Source organism: Orycteropus afer, unplaced genomic scaffold (genome assembly GCF_000298275.1).
Source record: "Orycteropus afer afer isolate SDZICR_OR568_19922 unplaced genomic scaffold, OryAfe1.0 scaffold00029, whole genome shotgun sequence".
In the NCBI taxonomy this organism is placed as follows: Eukaryota; Metazoa; Chordata; class Mammalia; order Tubulidentata; family Orycteropodidae; genus Orycteropus; species Orycteropus afer.
Window position 1 is genome coordinate 13,016,126 of NW_006921616.1, and position 26,866 is coordinate 13,042,991.

The window sequence follows — 26,866 nt, forward strand, 5'->3', positions numbered from 1 at the left end:
AACTGAGAGAATTTATTATCTGTAGACCTGCAGTAACAGGCAGGAGGAAAATGATCCCAAATGAAAGTATAGGCCTATAGGAAGGCACAGACAACAATGTCAAGGTTAAACAGGATAAATATTGATGAACACTGGCACATACAAAGCCAAATAGGTCAATATTATCACAGAAAAATAGCAACAGAGTACCAGAGATTGACTGTGACAGCAGCAGTTAGAAAACAGAAGAGCAGAGACAAACATGAGAAAGAAACAAATCAGAAAAAAACTAGCAATCTAGGAAAGCTAGTAAGGAAGGAGATAAGCATATAGTATTTTATCTACAATTAAGGAGACAAAACCAAACTCACTGCCATTGAGTTGATTCCGACTCACAGCGACCCCTCCTTGGGTTTCCAAGGCGGTATGGTATCACTACAGAAGTAGATGGCCCAACCTTCCTTCTGAGCAGTGGCTGGTGGGTTTGAACCACAAGGTTTCTGGTTAGCAGTTAAATGCCTTAGGCACTATACCACCAGAGCTCCTACCAATGTACCTGTGGAGCTACTAGAAAAGAGTTAAATTAACATTTACTATCTCCTACTTAGAGAGCTCTGGTGGCATAGTGCCTAAGGAAGGCATTTAACTGCTAACCAGAAGGTTGGTGGTTCAAACCCACCAGCCACGTGGAAGGAAGACTGGGGAATCTACTTGTGTAAAGATTTACTGCCTTGGAAACCCAAAAGAGGTCACTATGAGTCAGAATCAACTCGATGGTAGTGAGTTCGGTTCTTTTTGGTTTATTATATACTACTTAAAATGTTAGGAAAAGAGAAAGCTTCCCATCCAAAAGTTATACTTTAAAATTTTTTCAACAAGAACTTTTATAAGTAAAATATTAATTGTAACGAACCTAAATGACTGCAGAGAATCCAGAGAGTACATATTTTAAGATAACAATAACTGAAAAGAAAAAAAATTACCTGATTGCTGTTCTCAGTTTAAGAATGCAAGCATTCAGCCTGGGGGCTCAGAGCCATAGTCTCAGGGGGACACTAAGGTCATAACATAGTCTACAAAGACAATGTTCTATATCCTGCTTTGATTAGTAGTAAGTGGGGTCTTAAAAGCCCATGAGCAGTCATCTACGGTGCAACTATGGGTCTCTCCCCATCCAGAACAAACAAGAGTGAAGAAAATCAAAGATGCAAGGAAACAATCCAAAGGACTAACGGAGCATGTGAACCCCACCCTCCAGGACCCAGACCAAGAGCACTAAATGGTACCCAGCTGCCACTGCTAACATCTCCAAAAGGGATCACAATAGGAGGTCCTGGACACAGTGGGAGAAAAATGTGCAACAAAACTCAAAATCATAGAAAAGATCAGGCTTACTAGCCTGATAGAGACTGGTGGGCCACCCCCCTCCCACAAGACTATGGCCCTAAGACACCCTTCAGGCCTGGAACCAAACTCACCCTGTTTTCTCACGTTTTGGCCAAACAGATAGGCCTATAAGGTGAATAAAGGAGCGCTGATGGCGTAATGCCTCAGGCATTTGATTGCTAACCAGAAGGCTGGTGGTTCAAACCCACCAGCTACTCCTCAGAAAGAAGACTGGGCAATCTACTTCCGTAGTGATTTACCACCTCGGAAACCCAAAGGGGGTCTCAATGACTTGGAATCAACTCGATGGCAGTGAGTTTGGTTTTTTTTTTTTTTTTTTAAACAAGGTGAATAGTAACACCAGAGAGGCAGCACTCTAGAACTAACAAACCCAGGAGATGGAAATGGCAGCATTTGCCCTGGGACAAAGTTCAGAAGGAATGGAGGGAGAGAAGGAGGAGGAAGAGAAATGGTAAACCCAAGGAGGAAATGAGAGGAATACTGCTATATTGTGGGGATGGCAATGAATGTCACAAAACAAAATGTGTATGAGTTGTTGAATGGAAAACCAATATGCTGTATAAACTTTCAATCAAATCACACACACACAAAAAAGAAAGGAATGCCGGTATTCAGAAAGCTATTAAAATCCTGAGTACAATTACTATGATTTTGAAAACATTAACCTCTTAGTTCTCATTGTATCTGTTACTGTGTCAGAGACCAACATTAATTTTAAACTCTCTCTGGATCACATAACCACCAAGGTTAACCATGGCTTTTCTATGTGCTATAAGATCATAAATATCTTATGATTAGAATAACAATGCTACAAAAATCTTTCAATACCCCTTTCAGACAAGGTGACAAAGTTGCCTTTATCTGATTGAGAAAATACATTTCTCCTTCTAATGTCATAGACACTCTGTTGTTTTCTTATGACTGGACAGCTTGGCTAAGGCTCCTTAACTTATTTATCAAAGACTACATAACAATTAGGAGTTCTGGTAGCATAGTGCCTAAGTCACTTGACTGCTAACCAGAAGGCTGGCGGTTCAAACCCACCAGCCACTCCTCGGAAGGAAGATGGGGCAATCTACTTCCATAGTGATATTGCCTCAGAAACCCAAGGAGGGGTCGCAATGAGTTGGGGCCGAAATGAGTTGGGGCCGACTTGAGGGCACATAACAACAACAACAAAGATAACAATTAGGAGCTCTGGTAGCATAGTGCCTAAGGCACTTGACTGCTAACCAGAAGGCTGGCAGTTCAAACCCACCAGCCACTCCTTGGAAGGAAGGTTGAACAATCTACTTCCATAGCGATACTGCCTCAGAAACCCAAGGAGGTGTCACTATGAGTCGGGGCCGACTCGATGGCACACAACAACATCAACAAAATAACAATTAGTGTAATACAAAATTTTGTTCTAGTTGCTATGTGGAACAACCAGAAACTGAATTTATATATGTCTGTAAACAAATAATAAACACAATCAACATACTTACATATTCTATTAAAATATTCTTTCAAGTTTTGAGGTAGAATGTTAAGCAAATGTAATGAATTCCTCAAAGGTCATACATATTATAAGAATTCTTCTAAGGACAAAAACAGTTCACCTGCCACCCTATAAGCAATGTCATTTGGCTTGTCCCTGTCTGTACCTTACAATGCCCTTTTCACAGTGAATCATGAAGTCAAGTCAATCAATACAAAATCATTTTACAAAGTGAACTTTGCAAGTAAAAATCATAGTGTATGTTTTTAGTGCATTGTATTTGACTAAATTCCACTCTCTTGTCTACTTAAACAGAACACAAAACTATTGACCCTTGTAAAAACAACCCCTTCATTTTTTCAGGCTTTTCACTAATAAGAAAACAGGGAGAAATATAAGGCAAAGGATAAACCATTCTTCATAAAAAAAAATCACTTGTCAATTGTTTCAACCTTGTCATACCTCAATATAAGATACGTCCAATTAGCACAACTATGCCCAAGATGTCAAGGTCCCAACCAGAAAATCACACACAATAAGCCTGAGGAAGACACTGCATGGCTCAGTTGCCAAAAGGAAAGCTGGTAGTGGTCAAACCCCCCCAGCAGCTACAGGAGAGAAAGGCCAGGAGACCTGTTCCAATGAAGATTCCAACCTAGAAAACCTTATGGGCAGTTCTACTCCGTCAGTAGGGTCACTATGAGTCAAAATCGACTTGATGGCAACTAACAACAATAAGAGCATCTCTAATAAAGTCCCTCTGGCCAAAGGCACCCCCAAGATCTCACCAAGAACCACGATTGTGACAAAAGTTCAGACCAATTTCTTAACACACTCACTGATACATTACCAACTACCACCATGTGCCTAAAATCTTTACTATCTGGCTCTGTACTTTTAGCAAAAACTGCCAATCCTCGTCCTCACCACCTGTCTTTTAGGCTCATCATTTACAAAGTTGTGGACAGTGATAGCTGAATTAAGGAAACTAGTATGTCTGGAAAAGGAGGATAACAGCAGGCACCCCAAAATAACAACTGCACTTTAATGCAGGCTCTGACACACCAGCATTTTTCAGGAAAAGAATAAGGTCTCACACTTACTAATCCCCCTTTCTTGTCACTCCTCTGTAGGAGGTTTTTGCTCTCTCTCACACACACACACACTCATCTCCCAATACTCTCTACAAGAGGCAAATGTCTCCTGTTACAACCAGCCTCAAAGCATATTCCAGAGCTTGGCTGTTTCGGTGAACAGTCCCACCATTCTCCCTTCAGCTTCTGTCCAATCATTTGTCAAATCTTATTTATTTGACCTACACAATACCTTACAATCCATCCCCTCCACATTCCCACTGCCTAACCCTAACTCCGGTCCCCATTATGTGTCACTGTCTCATTGCAGTAGCCTCACGAGTCATTTCCGGTGTCAACATTTCTAAGTGCCCTATATACAAATGGTAGAAATTTTATTATTTATTAAACAAACACAAATTTATTTTGAAGACTATTAGAATATCCTCCAGTAAGTCCTATACCGCTGAGAGGGCTGTTGGTTATGGGTTTGTTGTTTTGCTTTAACTTGGGGTGGGTTTTATTCCTCCTGAGGCAGAGAGCCAGAGGACTGCTATTTAAATATTCCCTTCTGAAACGGCCTCAAATTCAACATGAGAAAATAGTTAGCGAAATCCCTAATGGTCCACCCAACATACATTTTTCATAAAGTGATTATCCTCCTGCAGCCTCAGCTCTGTAAGCCTCTCCCCCTTCAGTAATTGTTTTCCTTGTAGGCCGGGCAACAATTACCACTGCTACAAGACTGAGGAGGTGCACAAGCAATATATTTTACAATACAGAAGTGAAGCGTCTGATATCTGCTGCTTTTATCACTAATTGCACTATAAAATGCGCTATTAAAACAGGGACAAACAAGATTGTAAAAATCACATAATGGACCATGACCACTTACAAAAGACATTCATAAATGTTACTGTACTACTTATTTTTCTCTAATTTTTCAGACACATAATGATTGTTTCCAAATTTTTTACTTTTAGGAGATACCATCAAGAAAAAGAATATATTTAGAAATTACATAATATATATACTTGCCCTTGAATACACTGTGCCATAATTTTGCTCAAAATTAGAATACACACAGTGTCAGACACTGCTATGAGCACTGAGTTTCTAGGGACATCTATGTGGTCTCTTGAAAGAAATAGGCATGGAAAGTACATGTTAGGTGTGATTCTTCCTCAAAGTTCAGAGCATGTGAATGAAAACATTGAAAAAAGAATTTTTTTAAGCTTTTCACAATTCTAATCTATGAAGCATACAATATAACATACCTAATAAAACATTTACATCTTGGGGAAAGACAGATGATCGAAGGGTGGTATTACGGCAATTCCCAAGGGAATATGAATCAGTGAGTGGAACTGCCATGTCACCAGCACTTGCTAACTCATGGGCTAATTTTCAAGTTCGTAGGTAAGTCTTTCAACCCCTTCGCTATTTACTTACATGTCTAGGCACTAATAGAAGAAAAAAAAGGGAATCAGGAATAAGAGAGAATAAAAATGAAAGTATTTTTGTTACCCCTTAATAATTTTAATGACGACTAAACTAGATGAAACTAGAAATTTAAAGTATTGATTGTGATGAATTATCCAGCTTATCTCTAGGCTTCATTTACTAACCACCGGAGACAAACCAGTTGTAAAAGCATCACAGAACACAAAACACCACAAACCAAAGAGTGACTTTGTTGTTGCTGTTAGCTGCTGTCAAGTCTACTCCGACTCATGGTCCTTGCCTCTATAAAACTAAGGCAGGTAACCAATTAAGGAACTGGGGTTCTATCTGCTCTTCTTTTAGTTGGGTATTCTTCTGTTATAATCTGCTATTACAAGGAGTCTCTGGGTGGTATAAACAGGAAAGCACTCGACTACTAGCCAAAAGGTTGGCAGTTTGAACCCACAAGAGACACCTTGGAGGATAGGCCTGGCCATCTACTTCTGAAAGGTCAGGGTCTTGAAAACCCTATGATGCAATTCTATTCTGTACTTGAGGTCACCATGAATTGGGATCAACTGGATGGCAACTAACAACAACATACCTTCTGTTAAATGAAGAAGTAACTTATGCTTTGATTCTAACTGTAGCTCAGAGTGTGTGAATGAGCTTGAGTTTCACAGAAAAATACCAACACATGTGCAACGCCATCATACAAATCTCAAATATTTTCTTAAATACTGATAATGGCCCAACATTACTAAATTCAGAGTCTAATTTAGAAACAAAGGACAAGTCACATTTACAGACATCTAAACTGTACCTAGATTATTTCTTTCCTTTTTTTTTAAACCAAGGGACATTAGATAGTGCTCAATTTTTCAACAGACTGCCAGAAGGTCAGACAGACAGATTATACGTAAAATGTTTGCTCTAATTTTAGAAACTGAAGTAATTTAATTCAGAAGGAATAATTTTAAAATCTTTTAAATGGTAAGAATAATTTACTTTTTCAAAAAATCAAATACTTGATATACTCTGAAAATATGTTAGATAAATGTAAATAAAACTCAGAAGATTAATTTTCAATAGCGTCATCTCCCAAACATTATTCTCTAAGACATGCCAAAGCTGTTATTAGATGAAGTAAAATGGAGACAACACTCGTCTTGAGTGCACATACGAAACTTACTTTGTCAGATGCCTCAGAAGCCAAGAGGTTAGTTGCAAGGGTTTGTAGTTTGTGATGGGCCATATTTTTAAGAGCAGCAAGACTACGTCTTGTCATAGCTTGTTTTAGGTTGACTGCTGGATGACTAAGTGAATCAACCGCAGCAGGAACTGCTTCATCACAAGCATTCAGAATTTCCACCGCTGTTATCCCCATCACACAACGATCCAGTGCACCTGGAAGACATATATTCATAGACATTCTACAATGATATAAACTTTTAAACAGTTTTTTAAGGAAAGAGAAATGGCCCAGGAAAGAACCACCTGAATGGATTTGAGGGAACAGTGCCCATGTTCACACAGGGCTGTGAATAGTGCCTACTCCCACCAAGAAGAGTGAAAACCAATTCACAGATCAATGGGGAGAGTACTCAGGAAGGTCCTGCCTTAACAGTGGGGAATAATTAGCCCCAGACTTACCACTGCTCCAGTCCCACTGACTGTCTTAAAAACCAGACTCAAAAGGATCAGTTTCAGAGTAACTTAACTATGCCCCGTAACAAAGCTCAAGATGATTTATAGAAATAAATGTCGAACATCCAAAACAAAATCGTTGTGGTTACCTAGTACTGTTCTGACAGGAAATATTCCACAAATGGAATGGCCTTAACAAACAGGAGCTTATTCTTAAAATTTGAAGGCTTTAAGTCCAAGTTCAAAGTGCCAAGCTTTAGGGGTTGGTTGAAAGCTCCTCAGCCTTGGGCTTCAGCTCTGTCTCCTGCTCCCGGCCCACTGAAGCTAGAGGCTTTCTCCACTCAGCTGCTGGCTGCTGAGGCTGCCAAGCCCAAGGTTGACAAGTAAAATGGCACAGCCCCGATGTTACCAAACCACATGGCAGTCCATTAATTCAAGTCCATTGTAAATCCCCAGGTTGGCAGAGCATAGCAGGCTGCTGAACAACAACACGGCTACATGCAGGATTCAAGTGTGCCATAAGCTAGAGACCATTCCCCAAGGCTTCTGCTTATATAGAGGAAGCAGACCACATTCCCTAAGGCAGCTATTCACAGTTGATTCCACCATGGAGTTGATTACCAGTCTCATCATGGGGAATACTAAATCCAGCTGCCCAGCCACTCAACCAGACCCAGCCAAGTTGGCAAACAACTTTAACTACCACAAAAATAAAATTCACAAAGTTTGTTATCCTATAAAAAATTATCAGGCTTGCCAAAAAGTAGGCATAAATACTCTTAATATGCAGAAAGCCAAAGCAATCAAAATGAATCCATAACTGATACGAATGTTAACATTACCAGACAAAGGCATTAAAATTGATCATAATTCCATTCTAGATGCTCAAAATGTTTGAACAGAGACATGGAAGATACAGAGGAAGAATTTTTCTATAAAAAGAATATGCAATGGCTGGGATGAAAAATACATTGGATAGGATTAACAGTAAATTGGATATTATATAATAAAAGATTAGTAAGCTTGAAGACATAGCAAGAGAAACCATATAAAATTAAGCAGACAAAAAAATAATTTTTCAAAATGAAAAGAGCATCCAGTGAGTTGTAGGACAGCTTTAAATGGCCTAACCATCATATAATTGGAATCTCCAAAAGGAAGAAAAAAAGGGAGGACAAAAAATAGCTTTAAATAAATAGTTCAAAGTTTTCCAAATCTGACAAAAATTATAAACTTACTGATCCAAGAAATTCAACCAACTCCAAGCAATTGAAATGTGAAGAAAACTATAACCAAATTATTTAAAACCAATAATAAAGAGAGAATCTTCAGAGCAGCCAGAGAAAACAGATAAATTATAAAGTTGTTGTTGTTGTTATGTGCCGTTGAGTCAGACCCAACTCACAGTGACCCCTCCTTGGGTTTCCGAGGTGGTATCACTATGGAAGTAGATTGCCCAGTCTTCCTTCCGAGGAGTGGCTGGTGGGTTTGAACCTCCAGCCTTCTGGTTAGCAGTCAAGTGCCTTAGGCACTATGCCACCAGAGCTCCTAAATATAATACAGAAGAATAAAGATGACAGAAGATTTCTTATCAGAAATAATGCGAGAAGACATTGAGGTATTGAAAGAAAAAGCAGCTATCAACCTAGAATTCTATACCCAAAGAAGATACCTCTTTAAAATGAAGGTGAAATTATTTTTCGGATATACAAAAGCTGAAGGAATTCATCACCAGCAGACTGGCACGACAAAAATATTAAAAGACGTTCTTTAGGCAAAACGAATGTGATTCCAGATGTATAAATCTGAATCTACCTTACAAATCAATGAAAAGCAAAATAATGGTAACTGCATGAGTAAATATATAAAATTTTGTGCTTATTAATAGCATTCCCTTCAAAGATAAGAGATAGTGTTTTTGTTTTTTTGCATTCATGCCCTCTGAGCTATCTCCTTGTGCCAATACTGCCCTTTTGATCTCCCATGGTTGATTGGTCTAAGGAATGTACCTACCTGGTATAAATGTTCATGTTACACACCTGTCTAATGTTTGACTGGAAGCCATGATGGGAGTGAGTTCAATTTCAGGCCTGAAGGGTGACTAAGGGCCATACTCTTGGGGGTTTCATCAGTCTCTAACAAATCAGTAAGCTTGGCCTTTTTTATGCTTTTCAGTTTTGTTCCACATTTTTCTCCCACTCTATACAGGATCTCCTGCACTGTTCCCTTTCCAAGTGATTGACAGTGGTAGCTGGGCACCATCTAGTTCTTCTGGTCTCATGGTGATGTAGGCTGAGGTTTACTTGGTCTACTAAGTCCTTTGGACTAATTGTTTCCATGTGTCTTTGGTTGTCCATTCCTCCTTGCTCTAGATGAGTAAGACCAATTGTTGTGTCTAGATGGCCACTTGCAAGGTTTTAAGACCCCAGTCACTGGTCTCAAGCCCACAGGTCCAACAACTCACTTCCTCAGTGTGGCAAGCTGTGGCTAAGAAGTTATCATAACTTTGCCCCATTAGTTCTATTTATATGGACATTCTTACAGCATATACAAATACAGATGCAGAAATATCATCCACCAAACTTATATATGGTCATGAATATATTCCTTTTGCCTAGACATACCTGATCATTCAGCCTGTCTACCTATGTATCCACCCATAGATTAATGTTTGTTATTACTGATAATGCAGTACTGTGTATGTAGAAGTGTTTATCTTTGTTGCCTGTACCTCTTGTGTACCTCTCTGTGTCTTTCTTTTCCTTAATGTTACTGTGTTGGTCACTTGCTTTTGGTATATTGCCTTTCCCTTCACCCAAATCAATACTTGTCTCCTACCTATCTAACAATTCTCCCACCCTTCCCTCCCATCCCTGATAACCAACAAAGAAAGATAATAGACTGTTTAAACAAATAAGCAGAAAGAATGAAAATGATGCTCTAAATGAGTGAAAACTATGAGTAACAATACAGATGACCCCAAAGATAAGAAGTGGTAGAGAATGACCCACTTTTTCTTGACTAGAGCATCTGGCTTGTGAAATAAAATTACAACAAGAAAATACAGAAAGGTAGACAGGTACCACACCACAGAGGACATGGTCTTAAAGGTGATATGAACTAAAATTACTTATGTTTTATTTTCTTTTTTAAGACAGTGGTATGTTGCTGTTTTGTTTCCTGAAATTAATTTGCCAGCAAAAGGACAGGATGGATTAGAAGACAAACAGAGTAGACAGGAAAACCAGTAAAGATGATAGCTTAAGTAAGGGAAAACACGGTCCTAAATTAGAATGGTACACTGAAAAGAGAAAAAGAGAAAAAGACTTAGTGAAAAGAAGTTAGTGATTAACTGCACAGAGGGGTGAGGGGTGCCTAGTAAAGACAGTCCTACCTCCACACTACCCATGCCCTCCTCTAAAACCCTAGAGTTGATCATGAAAAGCAGAAAAATATACTCTCTGATTGTTTGCTGTTTCCAAGGTCCTTGTTCATTGTCCAGCTTGCACACACATATGAGGTGATTGAAAATGCCATGGTTTGGGTTAGGCACACCTTAGTCTTCAAGGAGTCTTCTTTGTTCTTCAGCACTTGAAAGAGGTCTTTTGCAGCAGTTCTTCCCAGCACAATATAACGTCTGATGGCCTGACTGCAGCTTCCATTGCTGTTGATTGTGGAACCAAGCAATACAAAATCTTTAACAACTTCAATCTTTTCTCCATTTATTGTGATGCTGCTTATTGGTCCAGTTGTGAGGATTTTCATTTTCTTTATGTTGAGGTATAATCCATACTACATATTGAAGTCTTTAATCTTCATCAATATGTGCTTCAAGTCATCCTCATTTTCTGCAAGCAAAGTTGTGTCATCTGCATATTGCAGGTTGTTAAAGAATCTTCCTCTAATCCTGATGCCACATTCTTCTTCATATAGTCTAGCTTCTTGGATTATTTATTTGTTCAGCATACAGATTGAATAAGTATGGTGAAAGGATACAATGCACTCCCTTCCTGATGTTAAACCATGCAGTATCCCCTTGTTCTGTTTGAATGACAGCCTCCACGTCTATGTACAGATTCCTGATGAGCACAATCAAGTGTTCTGGAACTCCCATTCTTCTCAATGTTATCCATAATTTGTTATGATCCACACAATCTAATCCTTTTGCACAGTCAATAAAACCAAAGTAAACATCCTTCTGGTATTTCTTTCCCTTCAGCCAAGATCCATCTGACATCAGCAATGATATCTCTCATTCTATGTCTTCTTCTGAATCCAGCTTCCATTTCTGGAAGTTCTCTGTCAATATATTGCTGCAAGAATTTTGAATTATCTTCAGCAAGATTTTACTTATGTGTGATATTAATGACATTATTCAATAATTTCCACATTCTGTGGGATCACCTTTCTTTGGAATGGGTATAAATATGCATCTTTTCCAGTCAGTTGGTCAGGTAGTTGTCTTCCAAATTTCTTGGCACAGCCAAGTGAGTGCCTCCAGCACGGCATCCATTTGTTGAAACATTTCAATGGGTATTCCATCAATTTCTGGAGCCTTGTTCTTTGCCAATTCCTTCAAGGCACCTTTGACCTCTTCCTTCAGTATCATTGGTTCTTGATCATATGCCACCTCCTGAAATGGATGAATAAGGCCCGGAGCTGACTGTGGAACAGATCATCAGTTGCTTATGTGCAAGTTCAAGTTGAAGCTGAAGACAATTAAAACAAGTCTATGAGAGCCAAAATATGACCTTGATTATATCCCTCCTGAATTTAGAGACCATCTAAAGAATAGATTTGATGAACTGAAGACCAATGACCAAAAACCAGAGGAATTGTGGGATGATATCAAGAACATCATACATGAAGAAAGCAAAAGGTCATTAAAAAGGCAGGAAAGGAAGAAAAGACCAAAATGGATGTCAGAAGAGACTCTGTAACTTGCCATTGAACAGAGCTTAGCTAAAGCAAATGGAAGAACCAAAAGATAAAAGAGCTGAACAGAAGATTTCAAAGAGCAGCTTGGAAGACAAAGTCGATTATTATAATGAAATGTACAAAGACCTGGAGCTAGAAAACCAAAAGGAAAGAACACGCTCGGCATATCTCAAGCTGAAATAACTGAAGAAAAAAATTCAAGCCTCAAGTTGCAATGGGAGCTCTTGTGGCATAGTGCCTAAGATATTTGACTGTTAATCAGAAGGCTAGCTGTTCAAACCCACCAGCCACTCCTCAGAAGAAAGACTGGCCAATCTACTTCCATAGATGTTGTCTCAGAAACCCAAGGAGGGGTGACTATGAGTGGGAAATGACTCGACGGCAGTGAGTTTATTTATTTATTTATTTATTTTAACGGACAAAATACTGAATGATGCAGGAAACATCAAAAGAACATAGAAGGAATACACAGAGTTACCACATGAAAAAGAACTGGTCAATGTTCATCAAAAGATGAGGTACGTAGGAATAAATCTAACCAGAGACACAAAAGACCTTTACAAAGAAACTTACAAAACAATACTACAAGAAACCAAAGGAGATTTAGATAAATTAAAGAATATACCATGCTTATGGATAGGAAAACTTAACTTCATGAAAACATCTCTACTACCAAAATGGATGGAAAAACTAATCACCAACTTTATATGTAAAGGAAAGAGACCTCAGATAAGTAAAGCACTAGTAAAGAAGAATAAGATAGGAGGCTTCACACTAGCCAATCTAAGAACCTACAATACAGCCATGATAGTTAAGACAGCCTCATATTGGCATAACACATACATCGACCAAAAGAACAGAATTGAAAACCCAGAAGTAAACCCATCCACAGCTGATCTTTGACAAAGGGCTGACACCCATTAAATGGGGAAGAGAGAATCTCTTTAACAAATGCAACTGGCTGAATTGGGTATTCATTTGTAGAAAAATGAAACAGGACACACCACGTATAAAAATGAACTCAAACTGGAGCAAAGACATGAATGTAAAACATAAAACTATAAAGACCATCAAAGAAAAAATTGGGACAAATTTAGGGAAGGAAGGTTGGGCAATCCTACTTCCGTAGTGATACTGCCTCGGAAACCCAAGGAGGGGTCGCTATGAGGCGGGGCCGACTCGACAGCACACAACAACAACAACAACGCATAGCATAAATACATGACCAAACACAACTAAAAAAACACACAAACATCAAAAGGAAAAATAGATGATTTTCTCCTAAAAATTAGACACTTAGGATCATTAAAAGATTTCACCAAAAGAGTAAAAAGAGAACTCACAGACTGGGAAAAAATTTTGGCAATGACACTGGACAAGGGGTTAATCTCTAAAATTTATACAAAACTTTAATAGTACAACAACAAAAAGACAAATAATCCAACTTAAAAATGGGCAGAGGACATGAACAGACACTTCACCAAAGAATTCAAGCAGCCAACAAACACGTAAAGAAATGCTCACACTCATTAGCCATTAGAGAGATGCAAATCAAAACAACAAAGAGATATCATCTCATCCCAGCACTAATAGCAAAGTTCAAAAAAACGGAAAACAACAAATGTTGTCGAGGGCGTAGAGAGACTAGAACCCTCATACACTGCTGGTGGGACTGTTACATGGTACAACTGAGGTGGAAAACAATATGGCACTTCTTTTTAAAAAGTTGAAAACAGAAATACCATATGATCCAGCAATCCCACGACTAGGTATACATCCTAGAGAAAAATAGCTGTGACATGAACAGATAAATGCATATCCTTGCTCATCACAGCACTATTCACAACAGCAAAAACGAACAAATAAAATAAAAAATACAATCACTACATTTCTGGAGCCATAGAGACTGGATGAACCTCTGTAATGATTGCCTTGAGATAATCTTTAAGCTTTAAATCAAAAATATTCTCCCAAAGTCTTCTTTAAACCAAATAATAAAACCCAAAGGCCAGACCCACTGCCACTGAGTCAGTTCTAAATGGCATAGTGCCTAATGCACTTGACTGCTAACCAGAAGGCTGGCAGTTCAAACCCATCAACCACTCCTCGAAAGGAAGGTTGGGCAATCTACTTCCGTAATATCGCCTCGGAAACCCAAGGAGGGGTCACTATGAGTAAGATCCGACAGCAGTGAGTTTGTTTGTTTGTTTGTTTTGATAGGACAGAGTAGAATTGCCCCATTAAGGTTTTCAAGGCTATAAATCTTTACAGAAGCAGACTGCCTCATCTTTGTCCTGTGGAATAGCTGGTGGGTTTAAATTACTAATCTTTGGGTTAATAGTCCAACACTTTAACCACTGCACCACCAGAGCTCTTTTAACCAAACAACAGTTTAGCTTAATTAGTACAGAATGTCTGCCTTGAGCATGGTGGTTTTTCAAAGAACTATCTACGTGGGATCCCACTGGCAACAGCAACTTGAAAGGTTAGACAGGAAGCTAAGGGGACAGTGAATTATGTTAAAGGCGGAAGAACAACTTAGAAAAGAAGAATGAGAATGGTCGCATGACTCAGAATATAATCAACGTAACTGAACTGTACATGTACTAAGTGTTGAGTTGGTGCACGTTCTGCTGTGTATATTTTCAGCAACAACAGCAAACATTCAATTTTAAAAAACTTTTAAGAAAAAGCAAAAAAATCATTAAAATGTTTTTAAACATTTAGTCTTAAGCAAAAATAATGCATAACTAAGACTTTATTTTTAGGAAAAATCAGATTCTTTGATACTGCAGAAACTAAACTAAAAGCAAGGACAAGGTAGGCAGAGCCCCCTTTACTGTCCCACACAACACACTTATGTTTCTATTGTCCATGCTGTGCAGAATTTTCCAATAGACATACACATATGCATTAATTCATAATTCTCTGCTATGTTTATTAGATAATTAAGCTCAAAAAGATGATTGTTGTTGTTATATGCCGTCGAGTCGGACCTGACTCATAGCGACCCCTCCTTGGGTTTCCAAGGCAGTATCACTACAGAAGTAGATTGCCCAACCTTTAGGATGCATATATTATGAGCTAATTGCAAAAACAGATTTATTTTAGAAAATGTAAAAGGACAGAAAAATTCAATAGAAAGAAAAAGGGAAAGAGAAGAAAATATATTGGCAAGACTTCTTACAGCGTTTCTAGTAATTTTTGCCAATTTTTAATGGTCCTGGCATTTGTGCAAGAATATCTAATAATGGTACCTATTGGAATAGACATATGATGTGAGAAGTAGTCATTTTTGTTATGTAGCAAAAATTATACAAACTGGCAATGAAAATGTTGTTTTGTTTTGCAAATGGTTAGATAAGAAGAAAGTCCATTCATCATTACTTAAGCATGCCACTGATTCCCAAACAGACAAGATTCTGACCTTGTCCGAGACCTGAGGGAATGACACTGCATGCTTACTGGGAACATGAAACGTGAAGAATGAGATAGTTGATCCCTGAAGCACACAAACAGCTCCGTATATAAGCAGCACCCCCCCATCAGGGCCCACCTTTAAAAAGTTCATTAGTGGGAATCAAAAGGTGCAGGTGGCCAAATCGTATCATTCGTTGCTTGACTAGCTTTCTAACTATGCCGAGACATGAAAGAATAACAACGTCCATGGTCTGTGTCCTTGTCAGTTCCAGCTGAGTCCACTGACACCTGGCGACCCATGTGTGCAGAGTAGAGCTGTCCCCGGGGTTTAAAGTCCGTGACCTTCCAGCAGCAGACTGCCAGGCCTGTCCTCCGTGACACCTCGGGTGCATTCCAACAGCCACCCTTTCAGCTAGTAGTTGAGTGCTGAACCATTTGTGCATTATGGTCTTCGCATTCCTATTAAGTTGCTATTTCTTTCTTTCTTCATACATATAATTTATTTTATTTTTCTTGTTGCTGAGAATACACACACCAGAACATGCATGAATTCAACACTTTCTAAATGTACAAGTCAGTGACACTGATTTCATTCTTCAAGTTGCCCAGACACTCTCACCCTCCTTTGGCGAGTCATTCCATCTCCATTCACATCAGCTCACTGCCCCTTGAGCTTCCTGTCTAACCTGTTAAGCTCATGTTAATTTGATCCCAGTTAGTTCTTAAAAGAGAATAGTGCTCAAGGCAGACATTCTTCAAGTTAAGCTAAACTACTACTTGGTTTGAAGAAGATGTTGGGATATTTTTGTTTTAAAGTTTAAAGAGTATCTCAGGACAATAGTCTCAGGGGTTCATCCAGTCTCTGTGGCTCCAGAAAGTCTGGAGTCTAGGAAAATTTGAAATTCAGTTCTGCATTTTCCCTCTTTTGATCAGGAATCTTCTATAATATCTTTCATTTCATATGATAAAACATGACACAACAAAAAACTAATCAGATTCTTGACCTCTGTCTCACTAGTTCAATTTTATATTACTAGCTTCAATTTCAGTGAAATAAACAATGAAAACAAAAAGTATTCATTTGAAGGAAAAAGAAACTAAAAGAAAATGCTGCACAAAAATAGAAAGGAAAGACATGCTTATGGGCTATTAAGCTAGAGATACCAGTATAGTTCACAACAGGAAATACAAAAAATTTGCCCAATAAGCATGAGCAGTTTTAGTATAATATGCCTTCATTTATAAAAGTGCATTCCCAGGACACTCAGAAGAGGGATATAGTACCTTCTCAGAGTTTAAATACATTTCATACATCAAACCTTGTCTGAATCTGATTTATCTAGCTTCATTTTTTATTTATTTAATAAATAAATAAATTTAATAAATAAATAATGGCAATACCATCAGGATGTGCCTTCCTGCCTCCCCAGGGACCTTTATATCACTAGCTAAAGTCTGAACAGCAAGAGGAATAAAGAATGTATACCTATTACAGCTGAAATCCAAAATGAGTTTTGTGTTTCTATTTTTATCTTGATTTAAGACTGTCATATTGACTGACTGCTTACCCAAATCCTCTTGAAGGTCAAAAGAAAACTGAAAATTTTCAATATTCTATACTACACTTACGGGCTTAATTATACTTAACTGATTATGAAAATAATATCTAGTACTCCTATAGCTAAGGGTCATTTGTCCTTTCCTGCTAGGAAAATTACTGGAAAAGGAATGTTTTTTGGTGTGGTCTCATTTGTAAAGAACTTCATATATTTAAATATGTGAAAACTGCACGAAAATTACATTCTACTCCTTCATCTTATTTAATTTAAACAAGTCCTAGAAAAGCTTAGCATGCCTTCTATTAAAGAAATATCAACAATGGATTAATATTTATGGTACTTTAAATATAATGTTTTACAAATGTCTTTTTTTTTGCTATAAGTACATGCTTTTTTTTAATACTAATTACCAAAGAAAATGTTTCTAAATGTAAGTAGCATCATACTGCTAAGTTCAACCAAATAACAAGTCAAACAATATGGCTATTTAATAACAGTAACAGTTAATATACACACGTACACCATATTTACCACACACCAAGTAAATGTGAACTCATTTTATTTCTGCAGCAACTATAAAGTATTAAGTATTATGAACCTCATTTTATAGATGAGGAAACTGAGAAACAGAAGTCCAGTGACTTGCCCAAGGTCACAAAGCGAGGAAGTGGTGGGTCATAGATCCAAAGCAAAAAGTCTGACTCCAGAGCCCAGAACAAATGCCATCTGGTTACTTTGTCAAGGGCCCAAACCAGCAAACACAAAACTGTGCTGCTCACGTGATGGTCCGTAACAGAACAGAACACAAAAATCAGTTAAAACTGTGCACACATAGTACACCAGCAGTTATGTTTTTAAAAAATGCATAGAAACAAAACCAAAAAGAAGTATGTCAAAACACTGGCAACATTTACCATTGGGCAATGGTTAGTCTTTTTTCTCTTGTAATATTTTTGCACTAAAAAGATTTTAAACAAAAAGCAAGAATCTCTTTTGCAATCAGACAAGAACAAGTGGAAAAGCAAAAAAGTCTGACATACTTCAAGAGAACTCCTCTCGTTAAGACTGACCACCACCTGCCACCATGTAAAAGGAATTTAAATAGAAGGTCACTGAAGACCACAGCTATTCATTCCCGAAAGTGTTAAGAGAACTCCATACTGCACCACAGCACAGGCAGAAATGTGCATACGGTTTGACTTCAAAGGGCACTATTTAAAACAAACACACACAAAAGATAAAGAAGGAACAGAAAACACTTAGCTAACGTATAACACAACTAGAACTGTAAAAAAGGAAAAAGTTTTAAATACTGTAGGTGATTATTTAAAGTACTAAAAGCAGAGTAGAATGTTTCCAAGGAAGCCTTAACTAGTAAACTTGTCATTGTAAACTTAAAAGTTTCCCAGGGAAAACTATGAGATTCTATGTGCAAACATAGTATTACATTGTGTGTGCTATTAATTGAAGGCACTACTTGCCCCATATTATACCCTACACATAAATTTCTGAAACTTGACATTTTAAGTGTTTTCTCCAGAACTTGAAGCCTTTGTTTCCCTCACTTCCTACAATTAACTGCCCCCGAGAATGCTTTTCTGATGTTTAAATAAAAGAAGATTGTAAGTTATTCATCTGAGACAAAACTGATTCCTTCACCTTGTTCACAGTTTACCTCGTCACTCATACAGAAATCACTCACATTTTTGTCACACGCGTGACAAAATGTCTGTCCTCATCTGTCTATTGTCTTCAACTGCACGCCCTTAGAGACCGGTGAACTGCTCTACAAGTATCTAGCATAGCACACCAAAGAAACAAGCACTTAAATAGTGCTTGGTTGACTATGATGAGAACTTTAGAAAAAGCAAGGATCAGAAATAAAAGTAGTAATCGTTTTACACTTCAGAGCTTTTTCTTCATGTGTGTGTGAAATTTCTAGGAAATCAAATCTACCCATTGAATTTTCTCATCTCTCTCTTGCAATTGTTCTTACCGGTATCCATTTGCCAGACGTACACAGAGCCGTCGGAACATCCCACCACCAGGTAGTCATCAGAAGGCCTCCACTTGATGACTTGGATGGGGAAAAGGTGACGAGATGCCAGCATAATGCACTTCTTCTCGCGCAAACTGAGAAGTCCCACCGAGTGGTCACTGGCTACAGAGCAGATGCAGTGCTGCACTCTCGCCTGAAAAGAAGAAAAAAGCTTAATCGTATTGAGATTCAAGTCAGAAGAAAATGGATCTTAAACCAAAATTAATCATACATTCAGTATTGTTGACAACCAACCATAAGATATGGCTATGTTCAAATATATTCACTTCTTCATATCATACACAAAACACCCAGTTCAGTCCTCACAACACCTAAAAAATATATATACTAAATTAATCCTAGATCAGAAATGGAAAAGATGTGTTAGGAAATGTGCTGTTTGAATTTGAAGACCACCTTACTGAAGAGACTACTGCTGCATCTGAGCTGGCAGAGAGGGGGAAAAAATTGATCGGTTATTATGCATCCTTTCCACAGTATGAACTTCCCTTTGTTTGCCACAAGAACTGCTTTCTGTTACATTTCTTTCTGTTGGTGACTCTGTCACTTAGACTCTTGCTCTTCCCGGCACCTTTGCTCAGAAGCAGTACCCTCGTGGGCCCTCTGCCACCCCCCCCCCAGGGGCCACAGCTCTGTCGCAGAAGCTGTCCCTGTGCCCCCCTGCTGGCTCTCAGCTTCCATCTACAATGCTGGTAGGTGCCACCTCAGCCACCACACAGCAGCCAGTTAGCCATTCTGCTGGGCCTTTCTGCTCGTCTCTCGTTTTGACCCTTCAATTCCTTTTCAGAAAGAGATGATACAGAAAGGATCAAGCCAAGACACAGTAAGGACTTCCATTAGCAACAGAGAACTGAACTCACCCTCTAGAACATTACAAAGTAGTGTCTGCAAATTTTTGCAAGGCCACTTATAAGCAACTGAGAACTTTTCAGTGACTTATTTAGATCATGCTTCCAGTTCACACTGAGGGAAACCACAAAGCAGCCATCTGAAATGCCTGATTGGACCAATCGTAGCTATTGACGGAGGATGAGGACCACTGCACTACAGACACACCATCCCTTCTATGGGAAACTTCTCAAGTCTCATCCTGCAGTGCTCCTCGAAGCAAAGGGATGGCTTTTAGCGAAAGAACAATCTCAGAGAGATCCCCCAAATGGAAACGGTTAACAGATGTAGACTAAAAAAGAAAAAGAAGAAAAAGCAGCAGCAGCCAAATAAGCCTGAGACACTAAAGTTACAGTTGCTGTTTTTAACCATCGAAACTCCAAGAGCCTTTAATGTGCACCTACTTATCTCTATTGGGGTATAAACAGCCTTCATTTCTAAGATGGCTTGATCATAGTAACTGTATGCTGCTGAGTTTTTTGAGGAACACACTCTGGGAAAACCTGCTGTAACTGTTTCCTTTTCCATTTTGGCTGCAAAGGAACTCAGGGGTGCACCATCTGTCTGTGCCTGTGGGACCCTGGGGACACATTCTGCAGGGGCCTCTCAGTGGTCTTGTTTACCTCCATCTCCCATTTCCTTTCCATCAAGACTTAGCTTTATTTTTAAGCTGCTTTTTATTTTAAGTACAATGAATAATTTTTATTTTTTAACTAATCAAAAATCAATTTTGAATGTGGCAGGCCATTAATAAGCCAAAGACAATAGTAAGATTTAACTGTTTATTTTGTTCTTAAATTCAGGTTTTCATCCTTCGTTAGCTTTATTTATACTTTTGTTTAAAATAATTTAAACACTATACACAAGCACAGCAGGTGTTTACTAATTTTTAAAGAGAACCAAATTCAAAAAGGTACCATAAACCTGTATTATCATATAGAATCTTCTTACACAAGCATGTGTTAAGTTGACTGATTTCAATTCCCTAGATAAACATTCAACAATAGTATCAAGTGTGATTTCTTTCTTATAAAAGACATATCAAATTTGAAGGATAGTTGACTTCTAGAATAAATTTTAGCTTTATAATTAACCAAGAAATCAAAATAAAGTGGTAAAGTATAAAATAATAATAATAATTTAAATATGACAATGTTTACATAAAACGAGCTAAAAATCATACATGCCACAAAGCTTGTATTTTCAATTATTTCACACTAAATAAAATATTTATCAGTTTCACCACACATACATCGCCAACTCAAGCCAATAGACAGTTTAATACAATGCCTGTTTTATATTTCTATGGGTTATTATCAACACTGAGTTTGTATTTATCAAAGTTATCCAATGTTCTTTTAAATGGAATGGTTGCTACGTTCATGGCTAACCACTATTTTCTGTTTTGCAACACCAATATGCCAGAAGAATATGATCATATTTTTTTATTTCTTTCATCAGAGAAAATGAAACTAATGGTGGCCTTCTTCTCTTCTATGACGACAAGAAAGAGTGACTCATCAACAGCACATTTTCATCCACACACACCCTTCCATCGCATGTTCATCTGCCAGCCGTGGTACTCAAGACATATCACTACTTTTGATTCTGCTTCTCTGATTCACCAGCCCTCCAATATCCTGTTTAAAAAGGGCTATTCCTTCCTTACTGTCACACTCCTAATAGGCCCCACTTCCACAATCACTGCATGAATGTTCACATTCTGTCATTCCATTTCAAAGGGTAGAGAAAATGAGGCATGAGTCAATGTGAAGTTCCACCAATGCTTTTTACTATGTTAAGTGGGCCTGAAATTATGATCTCTTGGCAAGACTCAACATGCGAGGTGACACAAAGCCACCGACCACCAGTACTCCATGCATTCTCCCTGTCACTATCTCCTTACTCTAGCGGAGCGAGGACTGCAGTCATTACGCAAATAAACAAAAAAGGCCTCCCTAATGAGTCAGGGCTGACTCGACGGCACATAACAACATAACAACAAATAACAAAGTCCTCGGAAGGACGGTTGGGCAATCCTACTTCCGTAGTGATACTGCCTCAGAAACCCAAGGAGGGGTCGCTATGAGTCAGGGCCGACTCGATGGCAAACAACAAGTCCTAGGATGAACTTAAGCCCTGGCATCATTGGCCCCTCGTGAGAAGTCACTTTGTTAGAACTTCCAGCCCTCCTCTATACATATGCAGGGGGATAATCTCAAATAAAAAGAAAATGCAACCCATCCTCATAGATAAATTGAGAAATTTCTATGTGACATTAGCATATAAAATATAAGGACATACAGAATGAAATGAAGGGCATACAAAATACATACAAAATAGTAGTCTAGACTCTGCTTCCAAAAGTAGATCTTTTGCTGAAGGAAAAAAATACCAACAAAAACCTATAATTCCAACAGTTCTAGTTGTTTGTCTCAATGTAATGCATTTCCTTATAAAAACATGTATTTACATAAATATGTTTTAAGAACAGTTTTATTCCTCTTTTATATAATACCATAATGATGTTGGCAAACAACCTACCTCACCCACAAAAATGTTTTTTGGTCCAAAATAAAAATAATATAACGTTCCTGTAAATGATAGCAAGCATCTGAAGAGTTAACTCTAGCTTTACTGTAATAAGCAACAGTCTAGAAATAGCCAAAATAATCATGAAAACAACACCAACACAAAAATCAATACAACTATGCCCAAGAAAGCATCGTTATTAGAAGTACTAAACTCACAAGAAAAGATGGTTCTCTGCTTTTTTAAATATGGATTAAAATGAATCTAAGTTTTCTTCTTTCAAGAAAATGCTAGTCCAACTCATACAAAGAAAACTGGACTAAGGTGGAAATGGCCCATACAGTAAAAGCTCATGAATTTTGATTCCACTAACGAATTCTGAGTTGATGGTTACCTCTGCAGTCTGTGTGACAACAAATGAATGACACGAACAAAGCCAATGTCTAGGCTACTTGAACATAAAAGGAAAAAAGACCATTTTCAAGCAACATTTTGGTATTAATTTTAATTCAAACAATGAAGCAAGGAATAGTATAAACTTTCAGCTATCTGTTAAACGAAAGGACTTAAAAAGATTTGCTAAAATACAATTAACTTGTTTTCCTCTTATCTGTCCTCTAAATTATTAAAGAAGCACTTCTTAAAGAATATTTTATAACTCATGTTCCTCTCTGATTTAGATCCAGCTTCTCCATTAATGAGTTGAATTTACACAATTCCTTTATTATTAAATTCCAGAGATCTTGGTTATTGAACACTGTAATTTCATTAACTCCATTTGACTTCACTTTCTTCCACGTTAGCCTGAAAAAGTCACCTAAACATGACTTAATATCAAGGGTATTATAAAATTGTAACACAGTAATGTATCCATTTTAACTGCATAATTAAAAAACATAATACCAAAGCTCAAAAATGTGAACCTCATGCTCCAAATTACTTACCTTCCAAACTTTTTTTGACCATGCACCATTCGCTAAAAAAGTTTGGAATGTATTTCCAACACGTGCATATTTCTAAATTATGTGTACAGCTGTGCTAATATAGAATGTACATTGCAAAATATGCACAAAAATATCAATTTTTAAAGGATGACTCAAAGATTAAACAAATTGTTGTTGTTGTTATGTGCCGTTGAGTCGATTCGACTCATAGCGACCCCTCCTTGGGCAAATTTAAGATGAAATAAATCGTATTCTGGTATGTCTCACTAATGTTAACTAACTTCATGTTGTTGTTAGGTACCACTGAGTCACTTTGCACTCTAAGTGACCCTGTGTACAACAAAACAAAACACTGCCCTGTCCTGCACCATCCTCATAAGTGTTGCCATGTTTGAATCCAGTGAAGCAGGCACTGTATCAATCCATCTCGTGGAAGGTCTTCCTCTTCTTCACTGACCCAATCCAACATAACATCCATTACCAAGCAAAATGTCCTTCTTCAGAGAACAGTCTCTCCTGATATCATATCCAAAGTCTCATCATCCTCCCTTCTAAGGAGCATTCTGGATATACTTCTAAGACAGGTTTCTTCATTCTCCTGACAGTCCTGAAGTCCCTGGTATATTCAATATTCTTTGCCAACTCCATAACTCAAAGGCATCAGTTCTTCTTTATCCCCTTTCTCCTGCTCTTCCGGCCTGCTACTCTGGGTGGGCCTGAGTTGCCTCTCCTCACCTAATCCCTTCGGCTGACTGCTCTTCTCTCTGGCTTCTTGGCTTTTAATCCCCTTTCTCCTGCTCTTCCCGCTTGCTACTTCGGGCATCCCTGAGTTGTCTCTCCTCACCTGTAACCCTGGGGCTGACTGCTCTTCTGTCTGGGTTCTTGGCTTTTTTATCCCCTTTCTCCTGCTCTTCCAGCCTGCTACTCTGGGCGGGCCTGAGTTGCCTCTCCTCACCTAATCCCTTCGGCTGACCTCTTCATTCTTCTTTAGTCTTCTTTATTTGTTGTCCGGCTTTCACATGCATGTGAGGTGACTGAAAATATCATGACTCTGGTCAGGTGCACCTTAGTCCTCAAAGTGGCATCTTTTCTTTTTACCACATCAAAGAGCAGATTTGTCTAATGCAATGTGTCATTTGATTTCTTGACTGGCTTCCATAGGTGTTGATTGTGAATCCAGTACAATTAAATCCTTGACAAATTCAATCTTTTCTTTTTTATCAGTCTGCTTGTGAGGATTTCTGTTTTCTTTATGTTCAGATGTAATCCATAGTGAAAGCTGTAGTTTTTAATCTTCATCAGTAAGCACTTCAAGTCCTCTTCACTTTCAGCAAGCAAAGTTGGGTAATCTGCATATCACAATTGTTAATGAGTCTTCCTCCAATCTTGATGAAACATTTTTCTTCATATACTTCAGATTCTCAGATTAGTTACTCAGGATACAGATTGAACAAATGTGGTGAAAGGACGCAACTCTGAAACACACCTTCCTTAATTTTAAACCATGCAGTATACCCTTGTTCTGTTCGAACAACTACCTCCTGGTATACCAACAGTTAAGTGTTATAAGTATTGTATGCTGTTGTTGTTGTTATGTGCCGTCGAGTCGGCCCCGACTCATAGCGACCCCTCCTTGGGTTTCCGAGGCAGTATCACTACGGAAGTAGGATTGCCCAACCTTCCTTCCAAGGAGTGGCTGGTGGGTTTGAACCGCCAGCCGCCTGGTTAGCAGGCAAGTGTCTTAGCCACTATGCTACCAGAGCTCCTATAAGTATTGTATATGTACAACTAAATGCTCTGGAATTCCCATTCTTCGTAATTTTTTCCATAATTTTTTATGGTTCAAACAATCAAATGCCTTTGCATAGTTGATAAAACACAGGCAAACATCTTTCCGGTAATTTCTGCTTTCAGCCAAGATCCATCTGACATCAGAAATTATATCCCTCATTCCACATCCTCTTCTGAATCATTTTTTATCGTTCAAACAATCAAATGCCTTTGCATAGTTGATAAAACACAGGCAAACATCTTTCCGGTAATTTCTGCTTTCAGCCAAGATCCATCTGACATCAGAAATTATATCCCTCATTCCACATCCTCTTCTGAATCTGGCCTGAATTTCTGGCAGTACCCTGTCGAAATACTGCTGCAACTGTTTTTGAATTATCTTCACCAAAACTCTACTTACATATGATATTAATAACACTGTTTGATAATTTTCACATGCCGTTGGTTCTTCATCTTTCAATAGGCACAAATATGGAACTCATCCAGTCAGTTGGCCTGGCAGCTGCCATCCAAATTTCTTGCCATAGACAATTGAGCACTTCCATACTCACATTTTTTTTTTTAAACATCTCAGTTGGTTTCCATCAATTCCTAGAGCCTTGTTTTTTTGCCAATTCTTGCAGTGCAGCTTCAACTTCTTCCTTCAATACCATTGGTTCTTGATCATATGCCACCTCCTGAAATGGATGGACTTAGACCAGGTTTTTGGTGCAGTGACTGTGTGTATTCTTTCCATCTTCCCTTGTGGTTTTCCCAGGGTTTTGCACATTTCATTATAATACTGTGTTTTCTCAAGCCACTCTTTTAAATCTTCTATTCAGTTCTTTTACTTCAACATTTCTTCCTTTTGCTTTAGCTACTCTATGTTCAAGAGCAAGTTTCAGAGTCTCTTCTGACATCTATTTCGCTCTTCTCTTTCTTTCCTGTCTTTTAATGACCTTTTATTTTCTTCATGGATGATGTCCTTGATGTCATCCTATAACTCATCTGGTCTTTAGTCACTGGTGCTCAGTGCATCAAATCTGTTCTTGAGATGGTTTCTAAATTCAGGTGGGATGTACTCAAGGTCATATTTTAGCTCTCATAGACTTGTTTTAATCTTTTTCAGCTTTACCTTGAACTTGCAAGGGAGCAATTGATGGTCTGTTTCCCAGCTGGCCCCTGACTTTGTTCAGACTGATGATATTGGGCTTCTTTAATCTCTTTCCACAAATGTAGTCAATTTTATTCCTGTGCATTCCATCCAGTGAAGTCCCGGTGTATAGTCAACACTTACACTGTTGAAAAAAGGTATTTCCAATGAATAAGCCATTAGTCTATTTCCAATGAATAAGCCATTAGTCTTGCAAAATCTACCATGCAATCTTCAGCATTTTCTCTATCACCATGGCCATATTTTCCAAATGCTGATCCTTCTTCTTTACTTACAACTTCCACATTCCAATCACCAGAAATTATCAATGTATCTTGTTTACATATTTAAATAATTTCAGACTGTAGAAGTTGGTAAAAATCTTCAATTTCTTAACCTTTGGTATTAGTGGTTGGTCCATAAAACTGAGTAATAATTAGTGGTTGGTCTTCGTTATGTTGTTGTTGTTGTTATGTGCCATCGAGTCAGACCTGACTCATAGCGACCCCTCCTTGGGTTTCTGAGGCAGTATCACTACGGAAGTAGGATTGCCCAACCTTCCTTCCGAGGAGTG

The 26,866-nt window shown here is 38.3% G+C and overlaps 1 protein-coding gene across 1 annotated transcript in view; it reads right to left on the reverse strand.

The window, feature by feature from the left end:
* WDR7 (WD repeat domain 7) overlaps positions 1 to 26,866 on the reverse strand; it is a 526,340-nt gene that overhangs the window by 383,737 nt on the left and 115,737 nt on the right. The window contains exons 12-13 of the mRNA XM_042780241.1: positions 18,943 to 19,138; positions 6,575 to 6,789 (exon numbers count right to left, since the gene is read on the reverse strand). Coding sequence (XP_042636175.1) covers positions 6,575 to 6,789; positions 18,943 to 19,138 — 411 coding nt within the window. The remainder of the gene's footprint in view (positions 1 to 6,574; positions 6,790 to 18,942; positions 19,139 to 26,866) is intronic.